At 38.5% G+C, this 15,315-nt stretch overlaps 1 protein-coding gene across 1 annotated transcript in view; it reads left to right on the top strand.

Annotated features, from left to right (window-relative positions):
* The window catches only part of LOC150085242 (uncharacterized), a 159,558-nt gene that overhangs the window by 113,343 nt on the left and 30,900 nt on the right, over nucleotides 1-15,315 (top strand). The window contains exon 6 of the mRNA XM_090373111.1: nucleotides 12,312-12,444. Within this exon, the coding sequence (XP_090229237.1) occupies nucleotides 12,312-12,444 (133 nt within the window). The remainder of the gene's footprint in view (nucleotides 1-12,311; nucleotides 12,445-15,315) is intronic.

Below are 15,315 nucleotides of genomic sequence, written 5' to 3'. Positions count from 1 at the left end.
CAAATCCATGAGGAGACCAAAGCTGTATATGGAAAGGATTGCCCATCCTGTGAGACTGTGACAAATTTGATAAGACAGTTCAGTTTGTGGGCAAAGTAGTGTACATGATGATTCAAGAAAAGGAAGATCTATCTCATCCACAGATGCTGCTGCTGTTGTGACTGAAGTGGACAGCCAATCATTGAAGACAGACATGTGACTATAAATTTTATAGCAAATGAAGTGAACATTAGCATGGATCTGTGTGCCCTTTAATGCAGGGAGTTCTTGCACATCTTGACAGGATACGTCTGCTTGCTCAGATTAAGAACCTGAGGGGGCATACATTCAAATTGAGGAAAGAGTTTTATAAAATAGATGTGTGGAAGTTTGCCTTTAACCAGCGGTAGTTGATTGCTGGAACAGACTTCCATCTGTTGTTGTGGAAGTTGATAGCCCTAAATAAATTTAAGGCTGAACTAGGCAAACATTTGGAGTGACTGGATGGGTTAAGTGGGAAGGGGTTTTTTTTTTTTTTTTTTTTTTTTGGCTGATGCTGTATAAGCTTGCTTTCTTGCATCATATGCCTCAACTAATGCTAATGTCTAAGATGGAAGCCTGATGAATTCTGAGATTGTTGACACCTCAAAAGCTCCATAAGAAAGAGTGTTCCACACAGTTGTTGAAGCCTTGTAGAGAAAAATTTGTTCAATTTTTATGAGTGAATTGTGATAATAGATGAATGCTGGGTGTATGTCACTATGACCCAGAAACAAAACATATGAGCAAACAGTGGAAACTTTAATTTTCACCAACCCCCCAAAAACCAAGGTTCAACTATTAGCATTTACCAAGATGCAAGAACTCAAGCATATACAGCCTCAGCCAAAAAAAAGAAAAGCCCATTTCAACTATCTATTCCCTCCAATAGTTTGTCTAGTCCTTCCTTGAATTTATTTAAGTTATCAACTTCCACAACAACTGATGGAAGTTTTGTTCCAGCATTCAACCATCCACTGGCTAAAGGCAAACTTCTCTATATCTATTCTGCAACCATCCTTCCTAAATTTAAATTTGTACCCCTCTCATGTGTGTATCTGAGCAAGAGGAAAAATCCCATTAGCATTAGCATTAGCATTAGTAGAGGCATTTGATGCAAGAAAGCAAGCTTATGCAGCATCAGCCAAAAAAAAAAAAAAAAAAAACCACTTCCACTTCACCCCTCTGTTCGTTCAAAATACCTGTCCAGCTGAGCCTTAAACTTATTTAGGCTATCAACCTCCACCACAAGGGATGGAAGTCTGTTCCACCAACCAACCACTCGCTGGCTAAAGGCAAATTTCCGCACGTCTATCCTACATCTGTCTTTCCTCAATTTGAATTTATGCCCTCTCAGGTGATTATTCTGAGCTAGAGGAAGAATCCCATCAGCATTGAGCATGCTTAAACCATTCAAGGCTTTATACACCTCTATCAGATCACCTCGCTGGTGCCTAGTCTCCAGACACTGTAATTTGCAAAACTTAAGCCTTTCTTCGTAAGAGCACCCCTTTGTTCCATTCACTAATCTTGTTGCCCTTCTCTGTACTCGTTCCAGCAGCTCTACATCCTTCTTGAAATGAGGTCTCCAGACCTGTATACAGTACTCTAGGTGTGGCCTGACCATCGCCTTATACAATGGAATAATCACCTCCTTATCCCTGCTGGAAAAATTCCTGTATATCATTGACAATACTCCATGAGCTACTCTTGCAGCCCGTCTGCACTGCTCAGGGAACTTCATATCTGCCTGCACAACCACCCCCAAGTCCCTTTCATTCTCTACCACTGTCAGTGTTGTACCATAGAGTTGATACGTTGCTCTGGGGTTGCTGCTTCCCATGTGTAGTACTTTACATTTGTCAATGTTAAACTTCATTTGCCACCTCTCAGCCCATCTGCTCAACCTTTCCAGATCCTGTTGCAGAAGCATAGTGTCAGTAGTGTCCTTGACAACCCTGCCAACCTTTGTATCGTCTGCAAACTTGGACATTAATCCCGATATACCATCATCAATATCATTTATAAATACAGAAAACAATAATGGACCCAACACTGAGCCCTGAGGGACTCCACTAATAACATCAGTCCACGATGAGCAGTGTCCATTGATTACCACTCTCTGTCTTCTCCCCCTCAACCACCCCTTTATCCATAGCAGCAATTTGCCTCCAATGTCACACTGCTCCAATTTGTGTAGCAGTCTTCCATGTGCAACAGTATCAAAAGCCTTTCTAAGATCCAAGTATATAATATCAAAGTTATTCCCTGCATCCAGTTCTTTTGTGACTGCATGATAGTATCCAATCAAGTTGGTCAGGCAAGACTTCCCCTTAACAAAACCATGCTGTGTCTGAGCTATAACTGAAGTCTTGTCTAAATGATCCTGCAGTGCGTCTTTAACCAGTGCCTCCATTAATTTTCCTGGAACAGAAGTCAAGCTCACAGGTCTATAATTACTTGTGTCAGCCTTTGATCCTCCTTTGTGAATTGGGGTCACATTTGCACATTTCCAGTCTATGGGTACCTCCCCTGAGTCCAAGGAAGCTCTCATAATTATGGCTAAGGGTTTGCTTACTTCCTTTGCTGCCTCCTTTAATATAACTGGATAGATCCCATCCACCCCGGGTGCCTTTCTTGTGTTTATCTTCAACAGTTTCTCCTCCACTTTACTCCCAGTTATTTCAAGATTCTGTAACTTACTGCTAGAGTTGAATACACCTCTGGCATTCCCCTCGCTGAATAACTCCTCATGTGTGAATGTCGATGTAAAATATTCATTTAGTTTGTTAGCCACCTGAGCAGGATCATCAACACTTGACCCATCAATATCAAGTGGACCAATCTGATTCATCCCTTTCCTTCTAGAGTTTACATAAGTAAAGAACTCTTTGCTGTTTTTCTTTGCATCCCTTGCCAAGGATTTCTCGTAATCTGCCTTCGCCTGCCTAACCTCCTTTGTAACTTGGTTGCATATCAACTTGTATCTATCATAGGCTTCTGTGTCATGTGTTAATTGAGCATTGAGCTTGCTCAATCCATTCAAAGCCTTAAACACCTCAATCAGGTCACCTTGCAAGTGCCTAGTTCCCATATGCTGCAATTTGCAGAAATGAAGCCTGCCTTAGTAAGAGCACCCCTTTGTTCCACTCACCAGTCTCGTTGTCCTTTTCTGTGCTCATTCCAGCAGCTCTACATCCTTCCTAAAATGAGGCCTTCAGACCTGTATGCAGTACTGAAGATGTGGCCTGACTATTGCCCCACACAATGTGATAATCACCTCCTTATCCCTGCTAGAAACATTTCTGTATATTATTGAAAAATCCCCCAGGAGCTGTCCTGGCAGCCTATCTGCACTGCACAAAGAATTTCATATCTGGCTGCACAATTACCCAAGGTCTTTTTCATTTTCCACTACCCTGAGTGTAGTAGCACACAGTTAGAACATTACTCTGGAGTTACTGCTACCCATATGCAATACTTCTCATTTGTCAAAGTTAAACTTTGATTGCCATTTCTCAGCCCATCTGCTTAACTTTGCTAGATCCTGTTGCAGCAGCATACTGCCATTAATCATCCTGCCAACCTTTGTATCATTAGCCAACTTAGACATTAAACATATTCTCTACTGGAATGAGCAGCAGCCTGGAAAACAAGATGCATGTTATTTCAGAGGCTGCTGGGAGTCATTGCGGTATAAGTAAACACATGGGTTGTGTTAGGGTAGCTAAGAATAGGATAGGAACAGGTGCATGTATATTTGCGTATACACCAATGCTAGGAGTTTGGTAAATAAATTTGATGAATTTGAGGTATTGCTCAAAACATCAAAGGCAGATATTGTTGAGATATCAGAGACGTGGTGTCACACAGATATAAGGAATGCAGAACTGGAATTTGGGGAGTACAGTGTGTACAGGAAGGATAGACAAGATAGGAAGGGAGGAGTGGTTATGCTATTAGTTAAGAAACACATAAAATCCAGTCCAGGTTTTAGCAGCACCCGTTTTACCGCTTTTAATCATCTGACTGAGCCTTATACACTCAGTCAGATTTTATCCGACAATGACAATGTGTCTGCTGTTTTTAGCTATTTTAAATCAATAAAAGTTTTTAATTGTATTTAATTCATGTTATTGTTACGTCTTTATTGATTTATTTCTTATATCTTTGTTATTATATATCAGGACAAGGTGGCCTTACTAATTAGGTCACCGAGAGTTTAAATTTAAATTTTTAAATATTACCTAGTCTTGGCACATTTTAGCCTTAGTTGCTAATGCGCCAAAAAATCCAAACAAACCAAACCAAACCATAAAATCCAAGGAAGTGAAGTCAATCGACATCGCTGGACAGTGCAGTGTTGAGTAAGTTTGGTGTGACATAAGCACTGGGAGATCAAAATTGAGAGTAGGAGTGTGTTATAGGCCTAATGACTTTGATGAGTATAATAAGAAACTGTACAGGGCAATAGAGTAGGCCAGTAAATCAGAGAGCCTTATAATGGGGAAATTTTAATTTCCCAGATATTGACTGGAATTTGTGGGTTGGTCACTCACACACTAGCAAGGCTTTTGTGGATTTATTGGATTATTGTTTTCTACATCAGCATGTTCGGGAGGCAACTAGAGGGAGTAATACTCTTGATCTGATTATCAGTAGTGATTTTTCATGCATTAAGAATCTGCAGATAAAGGAACCACTAGGTGGCAGTGATCACAGTGTGCTGAAGTGGGATTTACTCAAAGAGGTATCTACCATCAGGGGTAAAGGGAAGGGTTTTTGCTTTCGTAAAGGCGACTATGGTGGTCCGAGACAGTATTTAAATTCTATATGGTGGGACCAACTGACAATGTTACCAACGCCAAATTCAAAATGGGAAGCACTCAAAGAATTTATCTTGGAAGCTACTAGGCTTTACATACCAACTAAGAAATATTGTTCAAGGTTAAGGCTCAAATGGATTATTATTATTATTAATACTTAGCCTTATGGTGCAAGGAAGCCTAAGGCTTATGCTGCACCAGCCAAAAAAAAAAATAATAATTTTTGAGAGAGGGATGTCAGGTGAACTAATGAGACATATGGCAGAGAAGAAAAATGCGTGGGATACATATAAATTAATGGGTGACATGGAAGCCTATGATAGGTATAAGCTGGTCTGTAACCAAGTCACAAAAGAGATTAGGCAGCGAAGGCAGATTATGAGAAATCTTTGGCAAAGTATGCAAACAAAAACAGCAAAGAATTCTTTACTTATGTAAACTCTAGAAGGAAAGGGATGAATCAGATTGGTCCACTGGATATTGATGGTTCAACTGTTGATGATCCTCCTCAGGTGGCTAATAAACTAAATGAATATTTTGCATCTACATTCACACATGAGGAGTTATTTAGGGAGGGGAATGCCAGAGGTGAATTAAACTCTGGCAGTGAGCTAGATGATTTTGTAATAACTGAGGAGGGCACCTACGTGGGTAGGAGCAGCAGTGCGTAGCACACGCTTCTTGATTAGACCGGGGTTCGAGCCTGTGACCACCAAATATGGAGGATGCGGAAAGGTCAGGGAATGACCACCGCATATACCTGGAGCAATATGGCCTTAGTTGCTAATGCTCCTAAAAAACCAAAATAACACAAACAAACAAACAAACAATAGCTGAGGAAAGTGGAGGAGAAATTGTTGAAGATAAACATAAAAAAGGCACCCGGGGTGGATGGGATCTATCCAGTTATATTAAAGGAGGCAGCAAAGGAAGTAAGCAAACCCTTAGCCATAATTATGAGAGCTTCTTTGGACTCAGGGGAAGTACTCAGACTGGAGATGTGCATATGTGACCCCAATTCACAAAGGAGGATCAAAGGGCGACACAAGTAATTATAGACCTGTTAGTTTAACTTCTGTTCCAGGAAAATTAATGGAGGCACTGGTTAAAAAGCACTGCAGGATCATCTAGACAAGACTTCAGTTATAGCTTGGACACAGCATGGTTTTGTTAAGGGAAAGGCTAGCCTGACCAATTTGATTGGATACTATGATGTGGTCACAAAGGAACTGGATGCAGGGAATAACTTTGATATCATATATTTGGATCTTAGAAAGGCTTTTGATACTGTTGCACATGGAAGACTGCTGAACAAATTGGAGAAGTGTGGCATTGGAGGCAAATTGCTGCTATGGATAAGGGATGGTTGAGGGGGAGTAATCAATGGACACTGCTCATCATGGACTAATGTTATTAGTGGAGTCCCTCAGGGTTCTGTGTTGGGTCCATTGTTGTTTTCTGTATTTATAAATGATATTGATGATGGTATATCAAGTTTATTGCCCATCAAGTTTGCAGACGATATGAAGGTTGGCAGGGTTGGTAAGGACACTAATGACAGTATGCTGCTGCAACAGGATCTAGAAAAGTTGAGCAGATGGGCTGAGAGGTGGCAAATGAAGTTTAAAAATGGGAAATGTAAAGTACTACATATGGGAAGCAGTAACCCCAGAGTAATGTATCAACTCTGTAGTAATACACTTAGAGTGGTAGAGAACAATAAGGACCTGGGGGTAATTGTGCAGGCAGATATGAATTTTTCTGAGCAGTGCAGACAGTCTGCAAGAGAAGCTCATGGTGTCTTGTCAATTGTATACAGGAAAGTTTCTAGCAGGGATAAGGAGGTGATTATCCCCTTGTATAAGGCAATGGTCAGGCCACATCTTGAGTACTGTATACAGGTCTAGAGGCCTCATTTTAAGAAGGATGTAGAGCTGTTGGAACGAGTACAGAGAAGGGCAACAAGATTAGTAAATGGAACCAAGGGTTGCTCTTACAAAGAAAGGCTTAAGTTTTGAAAATTACAGTATCTGGAGACTAGGCACCTGTGAGGTGATCTGATTGCGGTGTATAAAGCCTTGAATGGTTTTAGCATGCTCAATGCTGATGGGATTCTTCCTCTTGCTCTGAATAATCACCTGAGAGGGCAGAAATTCAAATTGAGGAAAGGCAGATGTGTTGAAGTTTGCCTTTAGCCTTCGGGCATTTGGTTGGTGGAACAGACTTCCATCCTTTGTTGTGGAAGTTGATAGCCTAAATAAATTTAAGGCTGAGCTGGACAGGTATTTGGAACGAATGGAGATGTGAAATGGGAGCGGGTTTTTTTTTTTCTTTGGCTGATGCTGCATAAGCTTGCTTTCTTGCATCATTTTGCCTCTGCAAATGCTAATTTATCAATATCATTGATAAATATTGAAAAGAACAATTGGCCAACACTGAACTCTGGAGACTCTGCGAATAACATTAGTCCATGAAAAGCAGTGACCATTGATTACCATTCTGTCTTCTTCTACTCAGAAGCCTATGGCAGATATAAGTTAATCTGTAATCAGGTCACAAAGGAGGTTCGGCAGGCGAAGGCAGATTACGAGAAATCCTTGGCAAAAGATGCTAAGAAAAACAGCAAAGATTTCTTTACTTATATAAACTCTAAAAGGAAGGGGATGAATCTGATTGGTCCACTTGACATCGATGGTTTGACTGTTGATGATCCTGCTCAGATAGCAAACAAACTGAATGAGTATTTTGCATCTACATTCACACATGAGGAGTTATTAAGGTTTGAAAAGGGCAGAAGGTTATCAAATTGTAGCAGGGTGCTTAATGACCTTGTAATAACTGAGAGCAAAGTGGAAGAGAAATTGTTGAAGTTAAACGTAAGAAAAGCACCTGGGGTGGATGGGATCTATCCAGTTATATTAAAGGAGGTGGCAAAGCAACTAAGCAAACCCTTAGCCATAATTATGACAGCATCCTTGGACTCAGGGGAGGTTCACACGGACTGGAGATGTGCAAATGTATCCCCAATTCACAAAGGGGGATCGAAGGGTGACACGAGTAATTACAGACCAGTTAGTTTAACTTCTGTTCCGGGTAAAATAATGGAGTCACTGGTTAAATATGCATTGCAGGATCATCTAGACAAGACTGCAGCAATAATTCAGACACAGCATGGGTTTGTTAAGGGAAAGTCTTGTCTGACAAATTTGATAGGATATTATGATGTGGTTACAAAGGAACTGGATGCAAAAAATAATTTTGATATCATATATTTGGATTTCAGGAAAGCTTTTGACACTGTTGCGCAGGGAAGACTATTGTACAAATTGGAGCAGAATGGTATTAAGGGTAAGTTGCTACAATGGATAAAAGGATGGTTAAGTGGGAGAAGACAGAGGGTGGTTATCAATGGGTGCTGCTCTTCTTGGACTAATGTTATTAGTGGAGTCCCACAGGGTTCGGTGTTTAGGTCCACTGTTGTTTTGTATATTTATCAATGAAGGTATATCAGGCTTAATGTCGATGAAGGTATATCAGGCTTAATGTCGAAGTTTGCAGATGATACAAAGGTTGGCAGGGTTGTTAATGACAGTAATGGCAATGTGCTACTGCAACAGGATCTAGATAATTTGGGCAGATGGGCTAAGAAGTGGCAACTGAAGTTTAACCTTGACAAATGCAAAGTACTGCATATGGGTAGAAGTAACCCCAGAGAAACGTACCAACTGTGTGGTACTACACTTAAGGTGGTAGAAAATGAAAAAGACCTGGGAGTAATTGTGCAGTCAGATATGAAGTTCTCTGAGCAATGTAGACAGGCTGCCAGGGCAGGTCATGGGGTTTTGTCAATGATATATAGGAATTTTGCTAGCAGGGAAAAGGAGGTGATTATCCCTCTGTATAAGGCAATGGTCAGGCCACGCCTTGAGTACTGCGTACAGGTCTGGAGGCCTCATTTTAGGAAGGATGTAGATTTACTTGAGCGTGTACAGAGAAGGGCAACAAGATTGGTGAGGGGAATGAAGGGATCCTCTTACCAAGAGAGGCTTAAGTTCTGCAAATTGCAGTGGCTGGAGACTAGGCACCTGCACGGTGATCTGATTGAGGTATATAAGGCCTTGAATGGGTTGAGCACGCTGAATTCTGATAGGATCCTTCCACTTGTTCAGATTACGAACCTAAGGGGGGCATAAATTCAAATTAAGAAAAGACAGATGTAGAATAGATGTGCGGAAATTTGCCTTTAGCCAGCGGGTGGTTAATTGCTGGAACAAACTTCCATCTGTCGTTGCGGAAGTTGATAGGTTGAATAAATTTAAGGAGGAACTGGACAGACATTTGGAGTGAATGGTGTGATTTTTTTTTTTTTTTGGCTGATGCTGCATAAGCTCATACATTTGCTTTCTTGCATCACATGCCACTACTACTACTACTCAACCATCCCTTTATCCATAGCAACAGTTTGCTCTTAATGCCACACTAAATTTTGTACAGCAGTACTTTATGTGCAACAGTATCAAAAACTTTCCTGAAATCCAAGTATATAATATCAAAATTATTTTTTGCATTCAGTTCATTTGTGACCACATATCCAGTCCAATTGGTCAGACAAGATTTCCCCTTAACAAACTTGTGCTTTGTCTGAACTATAACTGCAGTCTTGTCTAGATGATCCTAGATTGCTACTTTAATCAATGATTCCATTATTTTGCCTGAAACAGAAGTTAAATTAACAGGTCTCTAATTACTCATGTTACCCTTTGTTCCTCCTTTGTGAATTGGGGATACGCTTGCACATCTCCATTCTGCAGAGTACTCCCTTGAATTCAAGGATCCTCTCATAATTATGGCTAAGGGTTTGCTTACTTCCTTTGTTGCCCCCCTTAATATAATTGGATAGATCCTGTTCATCCCAGGTGCATTTGTTATGTTTAACTTAAATTTCTTTTCTACTTTTCTGAGAGGAAAGTGGAAGAGAAATTGTTAAAGTTAAACTTATTGCAAAATCATTTAGCTCCCTGTTAAGAGTTTGATAAAATTTTGGCATCCACTTCCCCAAAAAATTCTTCATGTGTGAATGTAGATGCAGAATACTCATTCAGTTTTTCAGCTACCTCAGCAGCGTCATCAATTTGGAGAGATGTAGGAAGGTATTCAAACCTGTGTGCCTCACAAGGCCTCAGAGTGGATTTTGCAATCAGGTGTGTCTTTGAAAAATCTACAGAACACAACTTATTCTCCAGACTTCTCACCTTCAGGCTATTTCCTCTTCCCTAAAATGAAGAAACCATTATGAGGCTGTGGATTTCAGACTGATGAGGAGGTAATTAATGATGTAGATGCCTGATTTCTGCTGAAAGTGAGGAATTCTGTTCAAGAGGTCTGAAAGAACTTATCCACATAAGGGAAAAACAGGCAGCTATAGGAGGTAAAGTTTTCATTATTCTCTGCATGGAGAAGGATGAAAATGCTAACCAAGTTTCACATCCCTAACTCAAATATTTCTAGGTGAGGGTAAATACTTATTACTGCTTCTCATATTTATGAGTAGCAGTTAATAAGTAAATGGCAGAATGATCATTAAGTTTTTTTACATATTTTTTTTTTTTTTTTTTTACTTCCAAATATTCATCAAATTCCTTTCTACATCTGTAGAAGAGCTCTCTGCCCCTACAGGACTGTGTGGTAATTTGTTTTAGTAGTTGATTATTCATTGACTGAAGGCAAATTTCTTTACATCTAGTGTACAGTTATTATTCCTTAATTTGAATCTGTCTTCTTGTTTGCATCATCCTCTAAATAGAAAATATGCCTCCCTAAAGGTTTCTCTTCTCTTCTCTTTTGTTGCTTTAAACTTTAAATTGCCCATGAAACACTTGGTTTCCAGACATTGCAGCTTATGATTCTTTTCCCAAATGAGTATTTCTTTGCATCTATAACTCTAATTTTTTCTCTCTCTTGTGCCTTTTAACAAGACATATATAATTTATAACCTTTAATTAATGCCTTTTATAACGGCTATATAATTGTAGCTTTCTTAAAAGAACACTTCCAGACCTGTATGCGGTATTCAAGATGTGATTGGGTCATTGATTTGTATGGTGGGATAATTACATCTTTTGTCTCTGCTGGTAAAATGCCTATTTATTGAAAGTGCCCCCATATGTTATTCTTGCAGCTTTACCATACTGTCCAGAGACCTTCTTATATCATGCTATTACAACCCCAAGGTTAGCGTTAGCATTAGTAGAGGCATATGATGCAAGAAAGCAAGCTTATGCAGCATCAGCCAAAAAAAAAAAAAAAAACCGCTCCCATTTCACCCCTCCGTTCATTTGAAATACCTGTCTAGCTGAGCCTTAAATTTATTTAGGCTATCAACTTCCACAACAAAGGATGGAAGTCTGTTCCACCAACCAACTACCCACTGGCTAAAAGCAAACTTCTGCACATCTATCCTACATCTGTCTTTCCTCAATATGAATTTATGCCATCTGTGGTGATTATTCTGAGCAAGAGGAGGAATCCCATCAGCATTGAGCATGCTCAAACTATTCAAGGCTTTATACACCTCAGTCAGATCACCTCGCAGGTGCCTAGTCTTCAGACACTGTAATTTGCTAAACTTAAGCCTTTCTTCGTAAGAGCAACCCTTTGTTCCATTTACTAATCTTGTTGCCCTTCTTTGTACTCGTTCCAACAGCTCTATATCCTTTTTAAAATGAGGCCTCCAGACCTGTATACAGTACTCAAGGGGTGGCCTGACCATTGCCTTATACAAGGGGATAATCACCTGCTTATCCCTGCTAGAAAAATTCCTGTATATCATTGACAAGACACCATGAGCTACTCTTGCAGACCATCTGCACTGCTCAGAAAACTTCATATCTGTCTGCACAATTACCCCCAGGTCCTTTTTGTTCTCTACCACTGTCAGTGTAGTACCACAGAGTTTATACATTACTCTGGGGTTACTGCTTTCCATATGTTGTGGAAAACACAATGATGATCCAGATGTATTACCTTGCATTTACTAGCATTAAAGCTTAATTGCCATTTTTCAGACTAGTTGTATTATTTGTTTAGGTCTTGTTGCAGCCATAGTCTCTGGTTCTCAACTCTCACCCCTGCTGAACTTAATGTCATCTGGAAATTTTGATACATAACTTGTGATACCTTCATCAGGATTGTTATTGAAAATTAAAAACAAGGGCCTTCACACAATTCTTTCCATTTATAACCACTAACAGAACCAAATTCAATGTTTTCTTCTTGCTAAGAACTGAAGCAATGTTGTTGTATCTGTTTCTAAAACAGAAAGCAATGTTCTTGTATACCCTCCTCGCCAGCTGTGCTATATAAGAATGAATATAATTAAGAAATAAATATTTATTAATAATAATTATAATAAATGTGGTCAAATTAGATTGTGTCAAATTTAATTCTCTAACTGTATTGTTTTGCTAGGTGATGAAATTATTACTCTGAATGGACGAGCTCTTAGTGGTATGTCTCATAGTGAAGCAATTGCAGCCTTTAAGAGTATTAAACAGGGTCCTGTAGTCCTTTATGTTAGTCGAAGAAATACCTCAGTCTTAAGGTAAGCCTGAAAAGGTTTTAGTGAAATTCTTTTGGCATCTGTTTAATCCAATAGCTTGCAACACTGGTGCATTATATCCATTACTTTTATCAGAGCTTTAGCATAAACTTCTGTTGAAATTACTTTTTTTTTTTGTTATATTAAATACACAGTATCACAAAGTACAATATTATAATAATTCTCAATAAAATTATATTGTTAGTAAACTGTTATCTATCATTGTTCCTTCCAGCAATGTTAAAACATGATAACCAAATGTAGAGTTGAGGATAAATTAAGGTAATCGGACAAATAAACACTAACTGTGGTTGCTCTTATGTGATTCTTAAGGAAATGTTAGAATTGCTCTTGTAAGATTTTTGTTTGGACCAATGAAAGAAGACATAAATTTGCAAACAATTAAAAAAAAAATTACTATTTACAAAATTGTTTTACTCTGTACACATGTTAGAAAAACATATCTAAATACCTAAAATATGAAAAAATTCATTGTATAAGTTTGTGAAATAAAAAAAAAATTTAAAGGGAAAAAAAAACTATACCATGCAGGACTGATGCAAGAGTAATTATAAATCCTAGGCAAAACTTCATTCTCCTGTCTCCAATGAGGTTTAAAGCCATATCTTTCCTAATGAGCAATGAGAACTTATGCTATCACAGAGGATGAAGTTTTGCTTAGAATGTATAATTACCCTTGCTGTAGTTAACCAGTCTTAAGAAGAGGGAGTGGGTTTCTTCCAGTGAGTTATTAGAGGTTTTTCAACCCACAAAATACAGAAATACACAAATTCTACAGAACTTTAGTACAGACCTTTAGAACTGGCATATCATGTAAACTGGCACTCCATGCTTAAATTAGTTATTATGCCAAAAAAAAAAAAAAAAAAAACTCCTCCAAAATAAAAGTAAACTTTTTCAGCTTGCTTTTAAATTAACTTATGTAAAAGCTAATTGTGAGAGCTCAAGGCTGCAGGTCTCATGATTGCAGATTTAAGTTTTACAATTACAAACTTATTTTCCATAAGAAATAGAATGTGACACTGATTATACACTCTCGTTCTTCATTTTTCACAGGATATACAGTAGAACCCGACTAAGAAATTCCCGCACTATGGGTAGCCCTGATAGCTATGTCATAGCTATCTTATACTGGTCTGAGACCTCCCTACCCTCAGATATAAATATTTACAGATACACAGATGACTGGTTAGTAATCAACTACTCAACATTTCTGTAGGACTTTGCTAGCATTTGTCCTCCAGAACTTGCTCTGGAGAGAACAAATAACAATGACCATTCAGTTAATTACTTAGATTGGGACATTATATCAATAGCCCACATACTGCAATTAACATATATAATAAAAGAGATGCTTTTAACTTTAATGAAGTCAGCTTCACCCATTGGCACTCCAAAATCTCAAAAAGTGCATTCAAATATAATACTCTCAATGCATCAGAATTGCCATCAGAATGTAATAACAACAATCTCTTTTTAGAGAATATCAAATTACTCCATAATAAACTACTTGGTAATAGTTTCCCTTCAGCCTTCCTTTACCATCATTTTAGGAAAGCACTGAATATCATGTAATATAAAAAGCTTATTGACAGCCGTATTGATATTAACAACATAATTGCTGGTTGATATCTTTTTACATTCAGGCTTGTACATAATGTATAGTCAGATATCCCCTAGCCTCTTTGGTGTCTCACGGTGTAGAAAGCTTGTGCCCACCAATTGGTTAACCATGGGGTATTATATTTTGTTAGTTGTTTTTTTGTCTTTATTTTCATATCTAACATTGTTTAGTCTCATATTTGTTAAAACAATACCATTACTGACTTAAACACATGAGGCATATGTCCAGGGACCTACTTTTGGTATGGGTTATGCAACCCCATACTGCCCAAGCACTACTATATTCACCTTCTTCCAAATACTTTTTGATGTTCTTAGACACTACATTTTTATATCTCGTGCACAATTAGGTTGACCAAAAGCAAGATGCTATTTTTCTGCTATCTCTCACTTTTTTCTTATCCAACAAAGTTTAGTCTTTTTAACACTACTTTGTAAGTTATTGATTTCTCTCCTTTGCTGGTCTATTTGCCTCATTTATGTAATTGATGACTTCCTCGTCTGCCCAGAAAACTTCATATCTGCCCATATAACTCCAACATCCCTTTTTTCCTCCACTGTTTTAAATTCAATCCCATCAAGTGTAAAATTTATTTTGGGGTTGCTATTCCCCAAGTGTAAACCCTTTAATTTTGCTACATTAAAAAAAAAAGTTGCCACTTTTCTGACCATTCTCGCAGCCTGTTCAGGTCATCCTGAAGAAGTGCTACTTGGTACAGGTCACTAACTACTCTACAATCTCTATGTTATCTGCAAATTTTGACATCATGCTTTCTATCCCATCATTTATGTCGTTTATGAAAATTAGAAACAATGGTGGTCCAAAAACCAATCCTAGGGGAACCCCACTTCTGACTTTACACCAATCTGAAAAAATCCATTAATCATGATCCTCTGCCTTCTGCCCTGCAGCCACCCAGCAGTCCATCTTACAATTTTTTCAGTAATCCAAACATGTTCCAGCTTATATTAGCATTAGTAGAGGCATACGATGCAAGAAAGCAATTTTTTGGCTGAACAAGCTTATTCAGCCAAAAAAAAAAAAAAAAAAACCCCTCCTATTTCACTCCTCCATTCATTCCAAATGCCTGTCCAGCTCGCCCTTAAATTTATTTAGGCTATAAACTTCCACAACAAAAGATGGAAGTCTGTTCCACCAATCAACTACTTGCTGGCTAAAGGCAAATTTCTGCACATCTATTCTACAACTTTGTCTCCTCAATTTGAAAC

This window comes from Mastigoproctus giganteus, chromosome 5 (genome assembly GCF_048544385.1).
Source record: "Mastigoproctus giganteus isolate SK-2022 chromosome 5, ASM4854438v1, whole genome shotgun sequence".
In the NCBI taxonomy this organism is placed as follows: Eukaryota; Metazoa; Arthropoda; class Arachnida; order Uropygi; family Thelyphonidae; genus Mastigoproctus; species Mastigoproctus giganteus.
Note: the sequence above shows the minus strand (reverse complement) of the source record. Positions and strands in the feature narration are given on the sequence as shown.